The following is a 14,807-nucleotide window of genomic DNA, read 5'->3' on the forward strand; positions in this document are numbered from 1 at the left end:
CAGGGCTCCTCATCCGCAATTCCCACAGTAAGAGGTGACCCAGCCAACAACAGAACAAAGTCAATATAACGTTCCAGTGACCAACAAATAGTTCCCCCTGGCAAACTTGAACGAAGGGGTTCATCGATACCAAAACGAAAAATGTCTTTGAGGGTCACGTCATTAAAATCCACAAAGTGACATACCTCACAAAAATCGGCCACATACTCCTCTATAGCCCGGCCGCCCTGATGCAGGCAGAGGAGACGTGAAACTGCTGGGTTCATTTTGTTGTGGTCGTGTATTCTGTAACGATTCAGTCCACTGAAGGCGAGCGTAGTGAGACCTCCGTACTTCATCCGCCCGGAGCTGCTTCCGTGTACAACAGTGAGCGCAAGCTAGATTAAATTGATTATTACGTTTTAAATATGGTTATTTTTCTTACAAAAAGGCATCGATTCGCTACAGGAAGCCTTTGTTCACCCCCCGGAGCCTTGTGAGACACTTTTTATTAAGGATGGGCTCTTTTTATTTAACTTCTTTTGGACTGATGCACTGCAACACCCGCTGACTGCCATTAAACAGCTTGAAAGATCAAAGACAATTTTTAATATAACTCCGACTGGATTGGTCTGAAAGAAGAAAGTCATATACACCTAGGATGCCTTGAGGGTGAGTAATTTATGGGCTAATTTTCATTTTTGGGTGAACTAACCCTTTAAGGAAAATAGTGTTCCAGTGAACGACTTATTCTCGTGCACTTAAATGCAGTGACTATTTTTCGCTTATGAATTATGAATATGTAAAAATTACTGATGATAATACACAAGACTTTCGGTCGTGAATTAGGCCTACTGTTATGAGTGAATTATCGATTCACTCATAACACGCCACCTACTGGCGTAAATGTCTGATGACCATACACAATGTAGAAACGGTTGTGAATGCGCACAGTGTTTTTTTTATTTTTAATTTTTTGTATTGAATTGTTTACTCGCTATCTGATGTAAGGGTTCACTCACTGGACGAATTCAAAAGATTCGAATCACTGGGATGAATCAATATCCCCACCCTGTTCATGCAGGGGCCGATTCGGTACCAAATAAGGACATGAGCTCGACCGCTTGAAGTGACGTCAGTGAAATGGATGGTGGAATAAGGAGTCTGTCGCTCAGAAGCGGGAGCAGAGGTACAGGGGGTATGGAGTGTGCTGAAACTGAGAATTAACTATAGTGTAGAGCGTAATCTCGTTACATAAACCATCATTGAACGCGTCGTTCGTTCGTTAATCCGTTTCTCCACACAGCGAAAACACTTGTGGCGTTCGTCAGAACGAGGAAACTTAGATACATTTCTATTTTGTCAAGATGAGGACAACTACCTTAATTTTATTGAGCCACTAGAATAAATTAATCTTCCTTATAGTGTATATGCTTCTGTCCTTGTATCTATGTCCAACAGTGTGGTGGTGGTGGTGGTGACGACGCGGTTTCCACCACAACGCCAAGGAAAAGAAAGAGCGGAATCAAGGCGACAGAGCACCAGACTCAGCCTACTTGGTTTTTCAAGCCTAAACTGAAGAATTATTTTCAAAGACATCCACGCGCCTCTGCAGACATGGAGGCGGCGAGTTTGGCACACGGGGTCGCGAGCCCGGTAAGCCAGCGCGAGGGCATGACCAAGAACGTGAGCCTGGAGTCGCTCCAGCTGTGCGAGAGAGACGGTAAGAAACACAGTGAGTGACTGTAAACTTGACAGTATTATCTACGCCTGTTTTCCCCGATTAACAAACCTTTTTAAGGGACCTTGTTTATTTTGAAATGTATTGAGCGCTTAAAGACTGTAATAATACGGGGTTATACATTGCTGCAGAAAAAAATCGCCTGTCACATCCATGAAAGCGGAATAGTGAGACATGGCAGGCTGCCTTTGTGTGTGCTGGCTGTGGTATCTGATCTCTGCTGTCTGTGTGAGGCTTTCGTTTCAGCACCATGGACACTACCCTCTTGCAGTCAGCTATCTTTTCTCTTGCAATCAATCTCCTTTAATCATCATGCGGCCAGTCAAGCTGAAACCAAGAAACTGGTATTGTAAACCAGTAGAGAAAATAATATAAATATCAAAATAAAATAATCATAATAATCTCAGGTGCCCTAAAGCACTTAAGGATGCTGATGTGGCGGGGGTGAGGCTTTTTGACAGTGAGAGAGCTTCTATATATGTATTTATGTTCATTTTTGTATTATTTGTATATTTTATATACATATATCATTCAATATATAAAAATCATTGTAAAATATATTAATATCTTCTAAATGTAACTCATAACATACTTATAGTTTGCAATATATTTGTTTTCCGATGTTGTTTCAGATCTATAAATATATATTTAGTCTTGTTAATACTTCATATACATAATATTCATATGCATAATTCATATACATAATGAAATATTATATATATATAGCATAAGGCATATATGTATATGCTACTTTTTTATATTTTATGTACATATATTATGTAATACATACATAATTGTAAAAATATTAGTATATACAAACCATATCTGATAATATAAGATACTTATATTTTTTAAATATATACAATGTTTTGTATAAATGTATATTTACAATTTGTTCTTGCTTATTAAATAATGGATAAACACATTTACTGAATCACTAAACTTATTTAGCTGTTTACAAGGAGCATCAGACATTTTTAACAGCTTCATGTTCATGGCAGAAGGTGAAGTCAGGTGCTTGTGCACACACACTGAGCAGGACCCACCTGCTGTGGCTTTTAAAGGTATACAGGCTTGATGTAGAGGCTTACATGAGGATACAGTATTTGTCTTTCACCTGATCCCTGTTTCCATCTAATTTTGTTTGAGTGGAATTGCAAGCCTATAAATGCAAATCCATTTAACTGAAGGAATCACCTTTGTCTATTAATAAGCATTACAACCATCAGTGTTTCAATAGTGAGCATGTGTTTGGAAAATTTCAAAATGTGTCATCCTCTTTAAGAATGACTGAAGCAACAAACTGCAAATATGCAATTTGGCAGGCTTCAGAAGAATGCAGCATTCCTCTAAGGCTAGCACAATGACTCACCAGGTTTTATCTTCCCTACATGAATGTATTTGAATCAGCATTAATTAGCCTGAATAGATTGCTGTGCTGGCAGCACAGTGCTTCTTATCTCTTTGAGTTACCACATTTACACATCAGCGCTCGTTTCATTTTGTTTAATTGCAACAAACTGAGGGAGTGCATAATGCACTGTTTTTGAGGTACTAATTGAACTCTCTATTTAGTTGGCATGAGTGTGTTTCTAAGACATGAAGGTAAACATTCTCATTAAACATGGACCAGACTTCTCATCTGTTCAGCTGTCCTAACCATACACAGCTGTATCTGATTTTAAACACCCTTATTTAAGATCTTTACAAGATGATGTTTTGGATATTTTTATCTAAAAACTGTGCTCTAAAAGAAGATTTTAGTTAACATGTGCATTCACATGATGATTGAAACTGCTAGGATTGGCTAATTCTAACTCATCAGCTGAGTGCTGGTGTAAATATCTAAATCAGATTAGCTAGAAACCTGAATCTGTTCCATGCAGGATGTTGAGCAACCCTGGGAATTCCTGACTGCAGCTGGTAACACATGAACAAATACATTTAGAGAAATGTTGCACAAATAACATTTTAAATAACACAAAAACGGTTTAAGATGTTGAAGTGAGCCTATCTAGTCATCATAACTGGCATCATAATTTGTAATAAAGAATAAATTAGCCTGGGACTAAACTGTTAAAAATATGAATTCACTGCCGTGCACAGCTTGTTGTTATGCAAACGACAAATGTGTGTATTAATATGCAATTCTGTGTGCATTTTGGAGTGGGTCCAGAGCTCATTAAACAAACTCTAAACCCTGCTAAACTAGCATTCTGCCACAATACAGAGACGTTTGCAGCTTGAACCTGCAATCTCGCTCTGTGTTGCTCGTACAGGAGAAAAGCATTGTTTTCATGCACAGGGACCAATACTATTTTGTAGTCACATGCAGTGCTGTTTGCCCACATAAAGACCTCACTGTAGTTTTGGATTTGTGAGTGTGTGGTATTTCGTATGTTAGATGTGCCATCTATACAGTCTGGACAATTCTGTTTTGCTTTGTTATGTAATACTGCAGTTTTATGAGAAAGCTGCTCACACAAGCTGCTCCCCTGATGGATATTCGTGGTTGTTTAGGTGAAGGAGATATTTAAAATGGGGTTTGGTGATAGATTTATTTGAAATGTCTGATGTTTCAGTACTGTAGGTTCTTCTGTGTGTGCATGGCTTTAAATAGACTGTGGTCCCGCAGGAGGCTTTTAGCCATTATTAGAGTCGATATAGAACCAGACGCTCCACGCTTTTCCTTCCTCGTCTCATACTCTCCCATGATTCAGCAGGTAGTTCTCTGTCTGTGCTCTCCTACGTGTTTTGAGTCTCACATTGTTGTCTATATATACACTTCAATCTGTCTATATATTCATATATTGTCTATATATTCAACTTCAATCAGTTTGTGGTTGATTGATGTATCTGCATTTATTTGATCAAAATACAGTAAAAACACTAATATTGTGAATTATTGCAATATAAAATAACTGTTTTCTATTTTAATATATTTTATAAATATATTTTATTCCTTCAGAAATCATTCTAATATGCTGATGTGGTGTTCAAGAAAGATTTCTTATTATCACAGTTGTGCTGCTTAATATTTTTGTGGAAACTGTGATACATTATTTCCAGGGTACTTTGATAATTAGAAAGTCTTTACTGTCACTTTTGATCAATTTAACGTGTTGTTGCTGAAACAGTATTAAGCTCTTTTAAAAGAAAAAAAAAATCTTACCCCAAACTTTTCAACAGTAGTGCATGATGTATAAAAGGTTTTATCAGCTGTCTATCAGCTTTTCTGAGAAATAGAGACAATGAAAATAATTTCTCTTCCAGCAGCTCTGACTTTTGTTTACGATCTTAAAACGTAAGTGCTGATCACTTTGTATGCAAAGGTTCTGCCCACCTTCCTCTTTAAATTATGCTACGTTGATTAATGGCCTTGATTTGTTTCCATGGAAACTGCCGTCTTTGTTAAAGCATGTCGAAGGACCTGTGGGTGTGTTTTGAAGCTGGCACTTTTGTAGAGAGATGCATACTGCTGGTCTTGTACTTGTTTTTAGGTGAAAATAAAGTAATCTCATTCATACAGACTTGCTTTATGATTCTGTTGTGAGTTTTTTTGAATGACTGTTTGACCAAGGCTTCAATAAGATTACATTAACATTTGCTAGAGATAAAATTGTTTGTGTATGCTAAACGTATGCAGCAACAAACCAGTTTCTTAAAGCGTGAAGGAAAACAGATTCTGTAGTGAGAAGATGTCAGAGAAAAGCAGAAGTTGATAAACAGACATCTGTTATTTGTGTAAGGGAGGCTGTTGGCAGAGGCGGGGTTTGGAAGGCTTCTTCTGTTAGAGCCAGTGTTGTGGGAGGACTAGTGTAGTACAGGAACATTTCTATAACTCAGCCGAACATTGTGAGTACTATTATTTTTCTATAAGACATTTCACTGTTTTATTTGTGCATTTGTCTTCTTTCTTTTTTTTACTTTATATTTCATAAGTGCAACTTTATTTTTTGTAATTGTCACTTTATTTTCCATAATTGGGACTTCATATCTCACAGATATGGCTTTTTACAACACAATGTGACTCTGTATTTCCAAATTATGACTTTATTTCTCACAATGTTGACTTTATTTCTTGTTTTGAACTTTATTTATTGTAATTGAAACAATTTCCCATAATGGTGACACAATGTGACTTTCTTATTTTTTGTTTTATCTCACAATTACATTTTTTATTTTTTATTCAAAGACAGAAACAGGCTTTTACAGGATTGTGCTGTGGTAAATAAAACAGAAGAGTTCTGTGGTCATAAGCAGGGGTGCATGAAACATACGCTATCATTCAAAATTTTGGGGTCGTTACGATTTTAATGTTTTTGATAATGTTTTTGAAAGAAGTCTCTTATGCTCACCAAGGCTGCATTTATCAAAAATACAGTAAAAATATTGCAAAACATTATTATACTTTAAAATATCTGTTTTAAATTGTCATATATATATCCTAAAATTTTCAAATGTCATTTATTTCTGTGATGGCAAAAAGCTGGCTTTTTTCCATTACTCCAGTCATTAGTTTCACATAATCCTTCAGAAATCATTGGATACAATTGGATTCAATCAGGATACAATTGTTATTATCAGTGTTTAAAACAGTTGCTTATTACTTTCTGGAAACCATGATACATGTTTACAGGATTCTGTGATTAATAAAGTTCAGAACAACAGCATTTAATAGAAATAGAAATCTTTTGTAACACAGTAAATGTCATTACTGTCATTTTTTTATCAATTTAATTTGTCCAAACTTTTGAATGTTAGTGTAACTTCAGGGTTCAGTAATTAATTTAGTGGAAGAGCATCTGTCCATATTCAGACATGTATCCTCCAATAAAGTAATACTCATACAGAGTTCATATTAGAGTAATTTCTTTCCAGAGGAATATGTCAGCAGTAGTAAAGAAATCAGTTTAGGAGAGAAAGGGCTCAGTGTCTAGTGAACAGTGAGCTGAGGGTGCTTATTGTACAGTAAAGCTTTATCATGACCCCATTCATGGTTTTAAGAGGCGGTTCAATGTTCAATGTGCTTTGTTTAGTGTGTGTGTGTGTGGCATTCAGGAATCCCACATTCCTGTTGTGCATTTCTGGACACTAAGATAGCACAGTGCCCACACTGTAGCCAACAAAGCACTTTTCTTGCTCTGTGTGATTGTGTATGTGGGTCAATGTAGCAGTATTTATAGAGAAACACTTAAGTATCAATATTTCAAACAGTACAAGGATTTTTGACATTATGCTTTCTTTCTTTATCTCAGGTAAGGCTGAGGATCCCGGAGTGGTAGGAATGGAATTACCTGTTGCTCGCAACATCAAGATCAGTAACATCACATGTGACTCCTTTAAGATCTGCTGGGAAATGGACCCTCATACCACAGAGAAGATCACACATTACTTCATTGATCTTAACAAGAAGGAGAACAAGAACTCCAACAAATTCAAACACAAGGTACTCAATGATTCAGTTCACAACACAAATTATTTAGTGCTTTTTGTAAAAAAAAAAAAAAAGATATTGCTAAGTAAAATTTTAGTTTTCAGAATGACACTACAAATATTTGGTACATTTTTTCATGGGACATTTCTCAACAGTTTCTACCTAGTCTGAGTATTGCCTGGGGTTTCAAAGTTTGTAAAAGTTTATAATACAAATGGGCTTTTTTTTTTTGCTTTTTTATGAGAGAGTTTTAGCTAAATTTCATTCTGTTCTTCATAGTCATAATAAAAAAAGATTAAATTGATTAAATGTCATTAATTAGTAAATTCATTCCTTGATGACTCTCTGTCTTTAGGATGTGCCTACGAAGCTTGTTGCTAAGGCAGTCCCGTTGCCCATGACAGTGCGAGGCCATTGGTTCCTGAGTCCACGGACAGAATACACAGTTGCCGTGCAAATAGCATCCAAACAGACGGATGGAGACTACGCTGTATCAGAATGGAGTGACATTGTTGAATTTTGTACAGCAGGTAAATTACCCAAACACATACATATAAAAAAAGAATGCAAGACAAGACTTTACAGACTGTTTGATATACAAAGGTAATTAAAAGTGCTGTAAATTGGCATTAGAAAAAGAGAAAATAAAATTAAAAAAAATAAAAAGTGAGAAAAATACAAATATGTGAAATCACTTAAGAATATAAAAATGAATGAGAGAGAAAACATTTTTTTAATACCTAAATAACTTAAAATAGGAGAATAAAGATAATAAAATGTTGTGATACTGATCAGCTTTTTATGTGGTTAACAAGGCTAATGAAAATTGATGACAAATAAAAATATTTCCTTCAATTTTCTAGATTATTCCTCAGTGCATTTGACGCAGCTGTTGCAGAAGGCTGAGGTCATTGCTGGCAGGATGCTCAAGTTCTCCGTCTTTTACCGAAATCAGCATGAGGAATACTTCCAACACTGCAGGTGATTAAAAAAAAAACCTCAGTAAAAAATGTTAAGGATATGAGAGAGAGAAGGGTAAGAGATAATAATCCTGGTTGAGGAAGATAATAATAATAATCTTTCTTTACCTCTTGAGATTCAGTTTGGCATTAGGAAGCAAACAGCTCCCTCTTGTGGAATAATTTCCTCATTAATAAGCCAGGTTTACTTTCTGCTTTTTGTGAACTACATTTATATTTTCACTTACATGTATGTTCAAAAGTTTGGGGTCAGTACGATTTAAAAATAAATAAATTCATACTTTTATTATGCAGAGATTATTTAATCTGATTACAAATGACAGTAAATATACATTTATATTACAAAAGATTTCTATTTCAAATAAATGCTTTTCTTTTGAACTTTTTATTCATGCTGAAAAAATGTGTCACTGTAAAAGAACTTATCATGGCAAATAAATTCATACTTTTATTATGCAGAGGTTATTTAATCTGATTACAAATGACAGTAAATATACATTTATAATATTACAAAAGATTTCTATTTCAAATAAATGCTTTTCTTTTGAACTTTTTATTCATGCTGAAAAAATGTGTCACTGTAAAAGAACTTATCATGGCAAAAATGTAAAGCAGCACAACTGTTTTCATCATTGATGGTAATAAGAAATGTTTCTTGAGCACCAAATCAATAAATTATATTATAAAATATATTAAAATAGAAAACAGTTTTAATTTGTATTAATATTTCACAATAATACTGTTTTTGCTGTATTTTTTAAACAAATAAATGTTGCTTTAGTGAGCATAAGCGACTTCTTTTAAAAAAATCTAACTGACCCCAAATGTTTGAACAGTAGATTAATGATATAAAGACATGTGAATAAGGAATTTTAGAAATGTCTTTTTTTCTCTCACAGAGATGTTCTTGGCAGTCGAATGATGCCCTCGGTAAAGGATAACAGCGGTAGTCATGGTTCACCTCTCAGCGGTAAACTGGAGGGGATCTTCTTCAGCTGCAACACTGAGTTTAACACAGGTCAGCCACCACAGGATTCCCCATACGGCCGATTCCGCTTCCAGATACCCGCCGAGGTTCTGTTCACCCCTGACACGCGCCTCTACTTTGGGGACTTCTACTGCATGTACACTGCCTATCATTATGTTATCCTCGTCCTGGCTCCCCGGGGCTCGCGTGGAGACCTTTACTGCAGAGATCGCCTGCCAGAGCTGGATGTGACGAACAACCGCTTTCTCACACGTGTGTGCGGGGAGGATGGGCGGGTGGTGTTTCAGCATGCGCAGGATGTGATTCTGGAGCTGATTTATACTGAGCCGGTGCAGCTGGCACAGGGGACTGTCTCTCAGATCAGCGGCCACCAGTTGATGAGCTTCTCAACTGTCAATGCTAAGAAAGACCCCAGCTGCAAGACCTGCAACATCAGCGTTGGGCGCTAACTTGGGCGAACATTCACACACAGGCCCAATTGTGCATATAACAAGAAGACCTCCTGAACAAACAACCTTAGAATGCTACGTTACAGAACCAGATACAAATGAACCCCAAGATAATAGAATCCTCCAGATATGTGCATGTGGCACTCAGACCCTTTTAGGGGCCACCCAACCCCCCAGCTAATGCTAGAAAATTATATTTTTGCTCAATGAACTAAGAAGTGTTAAAAAAAAAGTGCAACAGAAAAAATAGAAGAGTAACGCAAAAAACAGATTCAAGGCAAAAAAAAGGATAACAAATCAGGATTTGAATATAAAAAAACCTGAAAAATTTGAAAACAGAGACAAAGAGTAAAAGCTAAATTTCCACAAAAAAAAAAACAATTATACCACTGTGAATCTTTCATGTGTTCTTGGTGCTTTTTCTGCTTGATATTCAGACCCCAGCCCTGTTTATCCCCAAACCATTTGTGACTTTTTATAACACAGTGACTCTCAGACAAGGATGTCTTGCTCAGTTACCGCTGTGGCAAACTGCCCGTGTCTCTTATGTTGGACTTGTACTGCATGAAGTCTGATCCTTTAAGCATATACATGCCACCTCAGCCTTTAAATCTTCTATATGGGGATTCATTACTCCTGTGGTCTACGTGCCCGCCGAGCCTCTAATCACCCTTGACATGCGCCTCTGAGGTCTTCTACTGCATGTATCATTACATTATACAGATGGATGTGACAAAAAACAAATGCTTTAAGAGTTTTACACCAACTGATCCTTGAAGCACCTACATGCAACCTCAGCCTTGAAACCACCTCCTTTAACCTCAGTCTTTTCATTTTCTACTGATCGCAGTTCTCCTTTAACCGTTCTTACTCATTAAACATTGTTATATTGATGTTCTTGTTTCATTGTTCTTGTTTTTATGTGTTGCAGTATTAATGGTGTGTGATGATTCCTGATAGAATGTCAAACAGTAAGTAGAACTGATTTGTGTATAACATATCCATTGCAGGACACAGCTATGTCCAGGTTCTTGAGGAGTTTGCACTTTCCTATCAGAGGCCTGATGGTGTCACTTTCTTGCACCCTCTGGTGGTGAAAAAGTTCAATTTCAGAGATGCATGTCTAAGATTTTGTGCTGTACTGTATCTTAACTTGTTACTTGTTCCTTAAGCTCCAAAAATAGAAACCAATGGCAGCAGACATGGATGCATTATTTTACATTTTTTGAAAACTCTTAGCTGCCAGTGTCTTAAAATCTGTGGTCAACATTTAGCGTTTGCTCAGAATAAAATATTAAGATATTACCTTTTTTTTCACTATAATAAATTCTACACTTTATGTACTCATTAAATTTCAAACATTTGGGAGCTGTAGGTTTTTGTGTGTGTGTGTTTAAAGAAGTACAATATACAATATAATACTGTAATATTGTAATACTGTAATAGCATTAATATTGCGAAACATTATTACAATAAAAAAAAAATAAAAAAAAAATATTTTAAATGTAATTTATTCCTGTGATGGCAAAGCTGAATTTTCAGCAGCCATTACTACAGTCTTCAGTGCCACATGATCAGAAATCATTATAATATGCTGATTTGATTCATTTTTTATGATTATTTGGTGAATACAAATAACAGCATTTATTTGAAATAGAATTTTTTTTTAACATTATAGATGTCTTTACTGTCACTATTGAACAATTTAAAGGGATAGTTCACCCAAAAATGAAAATGTGATGTTTATCTGCTTACCCCCAGGGCATCCAAGATGTAGGTGACTTTGTTTCTTCAGTAGAACACAAACGAAGATTTTTAACTCAAACCGTTGCGGTCTGTTGACACTCACTCACATCATTGACACTCTATCTACAATCTCAATTAGGAGTGTCAATGGTCCATTTGAGAGATAGGTGGCGGTAATGCACTTAAGAAGAAGATGCGTCACATGCCGGCTGTCGAGGACGCGCTCAGGACAGTTCAGACATTGCAGTGCATCTTAGGTAAAAAACTATATAAATACTGTTCAGTTTCTTGCGCAGACCGATCGTTTCGTGTCTTTACACATCAATGTATCGTAACGAGCCGCAGGGTTTAATTTGGTTTTGTTTGTGTATGTTTTTATGACTCAAAGCCGTGATTCCCATTCACTTCCATTATAAGACTGACAGACTGCAACGGTTTGAGTTAAAAATCTTTGTGTTCTACTGAAGAAACAAAGTCACCTACATCTTGGATGCCCTGGGGGTAAGCAGATAAACATCACATTTTCATTTTTGGGTGAACTATCCCTTTAATGCATCCTTGCTGAATAAAACCACAAATCTGGGATTATTGACCCCAAATCTTTTAATGGTAGTGGAAAAAAATAAACCCCAGTGAGTGTGTTTTGTGTTTTCTGGGAGTTCTGATTGTATATGGGTGTGTGTGTGTGATTGTGTTTGTCTGAATGTTTTGTCTGTATATACTGTATAAGTGTGTGAACTGTTTAGACATGAGGGTGGTGTGTGTGGTGTCAGCTGGAGACTGTTGAAAACATGACTGTTTGACTGATAAAGCAGCACCTATTTGCTTAGTTCAAAAATTTGACACAGGAGGTCTGTTGTATCTCTGCACTTCATTAGTGAAGAAAGGATGAAAAAGGAACAAAAAACGTGTTAATTGACTACACAAATTCATGACTTTTATTGCCTTACTCTAATCTTTCTCTGTAGAAAATGTTAGTTCAAATTTGGACTCATGCACAGGACAGTAACCCAAATCAAGTTCTCGCTGTGTGAATGTGCCTCAAGACTGACAGACATGATCAGTAAATATTGTTTTTCTTGTTGCCATGTTTATGAATACCAAATGTGACTGTTCATTAAAGATCATTCAGAATGAGACTACTGTGTGTGTTTAGTGAGCCGGTTTTTGCGAAGTCTTTCTTCAAAAATGACCTTTCTCATGCACATGCCGACAAGTTCTGCTTTTAGGAAAGTGGATGAGAGGAGCAGAAACTTGAGTAGCCTTCTACTTGATAGGATGAATTTGATCACTATTATTCAAATAAAGATAAACATTTGGCTTGTATTATACACACATCTTGCTACTGTGTTATTGTCTGGTGACAAATCTCGTGACTAACTGATGCAACTACCAAACTTATTTCGAGAGAGCCTGCCGCTTTGTAACCCACACGCTAATGTAGTATATATATATGAATATGAAGTAAAAACATATATGAAACTTATTAAAAATTGTAACAATTTAATATATTACCATATATATAGCCCATAATGTATGTGTTATAAATTTTTGGATATATCCATGTATTTAAAAATATATCCCAAAAACATAAACATACAGAATCTTTGTGTATATGATGTTTTAATAAAGTTGCATATATAAATAAAATCGATATTGTTGACATATTACTATAATAACATGTATAAAACCATCATAGATATAATAACACCTGGCGTTTACAAAACTAGTATGAATTAGCGAAACCTAAATGTCCAGGATTGATTGTACCTCAGGGTAGTTAAGTTTGAACTGAATTATTAAAAACATAAATAAATAAATAACACAACCCAGGATTATATTTACTAATTTTGAGGTGTGTAATGAATCTGTCTTCTTTGCCAAAGGCTTATTATGCATGATGGGGAGGGTTATATTGTGCTTCTTGCTCATTGTGGCTGGTGAGTTTACAAGAGATATGTTTCCTCTTTTTATTATTAATTAATGAATATAAACTGCAAATATTCAAATGAATTCATAAAAGCTTTAATTCTCTTTGTGGACAGTAATGTAAATGAATTGCCATTGCCAATAGAGTCAATATAGAATTATTTATTCACATTCAAAACTATAACCAGTCTTTAAATGAATTATTTGTTTTACAAATTATTGTACAAATATGTACAAATTATTTATTTGTAATTATTTTTTTGGCACAAGACATGAAGCACAAATGTAAATATTTTTCTGTATTATTTTCAGTGAGGCTGGTCGTAGTACTGACCCATCAAGGTGACATTCAGCATGGTAGTTCAGTCACTCTTCTCTGACAGGACAGCCCTCACAAGAACATGCCATCTGATCTTCTGGACATCCAGTGGTGGACCGGAGAGCATCTTGTTGTGCGGTTCCAGCTTGGAAGAATCATCTAGGGCAGCAGATACATCAACAGAACATATCTTTCTGCAGAAGGCCTCCGAAATGGAGATTTCTCTCTGTCTCTTACTTGCACAGAGTACAGTGACAGCGGCCGGTACCGATGTGTGTTGACTAAAGAGGGACAGGAAGTGGCACTTGGAGAGGTTGACCTCGAAGTGAAAGGTAAACCTTTGTGTCATAATGCTTTCCTCAAAGTATATTTTTATATTAATTTCTCTCGCTTGCATTTTCTATCTCTCTTTAGTCCCCAGATCTCAAACTTAGTGCTTTGTTTGCTGAGTCAGGACAGAGGGTCGTTTCGTCTTGTTTCGGCCGTGTTGACTGGTCAGGCGCACAGGCTGCATTTGTTCAGTGGAAAAGATGGACTCAGGTGGTGCTTCATTGGAAATCTGGCTCTCTGTCTGTGGATCCAGTGTTCGAGGGCAGAGTATCAGTTCCAAAGGAGAGAATTGTACATGGCGACATTTCTCTTATTTTAGACGAGGGCTACCTATGCTTCTTTAAGAAAAATTATGACATCAGACCCTCTACAATTATTAATCTTACTATTACAGGTAGGCTGAACGTCAACTTTTGAAGTACTACGTGAACCTTTTATTTCAATAGCACTTAAAACTTTTATTCAATGTAAAACCTATTAAGTTTATGTAATTTTATGTGCTTTATGTGCTTATTTGTTTTTTTTTTTATATTTCTATTTAGCTTTAAATTATTTTTTTATTTCATTTTTAGTAATTTTAGTACTCAAGCCTATTATAATTTATTATTTAAAATTTTTGTTTAAGTTTTAAGTTACATTTTTTCATCTATTATTTATATTTCATTTGTAGCTTTATATCAACTAACAATCTGTAATTGTTTTAGATTTAATTAACAATAATGATACTACTTCTCAAGAGCTGTTTACAGCAGTGTAGCAAATACTATGCGTATGCTTTCACTTTGTCATGAAATTATCTCCAACTCTTAGTTTTTGAATTTATGTGTAATAATTAGTTGCCTTTTCATCCTCTCAGGGCAAATGTCACAACATCTGGGTCACAGTTTCTTTTTGCCAGATGGTGGGAAC

The 14,807-nt window shown here is 35.8% G+C and overlaps 1 protein-coding gene across 2 annotated transcripts; it reads left to right on the forward strand.

Annotated features, from left to right (window-relative positions):
- Positions 1-1,084: 1,084 nt before the first annotated feature.
- On the forward strand, positions 1,085-9,936 carry LOC107671145 (phytanoyl-CoA hydroxylase-interacting protein-like). 2 transcript variants are annotated; one of them, XM_016464003.1, is made up of 6 exons: positions 1,085-1,168; positions 1,441-1,702; positions 6,979-7,169; positions 7,513-7,687; positions 8,021-8,138; positions 9,037-9,936. In XM_016464003.1, exons 2-6 carry the CDS (start codon positions 1,597-1,599, stop codon positions 9,572-9,574), a joined length of 1,128 nt encoding a protein of 375 aa, XP_016319489.1. In that variant the 5' UTR covers positions 1,085-1,168; positions 1,441-1,596; the 3' UTR covers positions 9,575-9,936. The 2 variants fall into 2 exon arrangements, with proteins under 2 accessions (XP_016319489.1, XP_016319491.1); XM_016464005.1 differs by lacking the exons at positions 1,085-1,168; positions 1,441-1,702 and adding an exon at positions 5,533-5,575.
- Positions 9,937-14,807: the final 4,871 nt, after the last annotated feature.

Source organism: Sinocyclocheilus anshuiensis, unplaced genomic scaffold, assembly GCF_001515605.1.
Source record: "Sinocyclocheilus anshuiensis isolate Anshui unplaced genomic scaffold, SAMN03320099.WGS_v1.1 scaffold861, whole genome shotgun sequence".
Lineage (NCBI taxonomy): Eukaryota > Metazoa > Chordata > Actinopteri > Cypriniformes > Cyprinidae > Sinocyclocheilus > Sinocyclocheilus anshuiensis.

Coding starts and splice junctions, on each gene's coding strand:
- LOC107671145 (XM_016464003.1), top strand. CDS start 1,597: ATGGAGGCGGCGAGTTTGGCACACGGGGTCGCGAGCCCGGTAAGCCAG. Junction 7,688..8,020: donor TGTTGAATTTTGTACAGCAG/GTAAATTACCCA, acceptor TCAATTTTCTAG/ATTATTCCTCAGTGCATTTG. Junction 8,139..9,036: donor GAATACTTCCAACACTGCAG/GTGATTAAAAAA, acceptor TTTCTCTCACAG/AGATGTTCTTGGCAGTCGAA.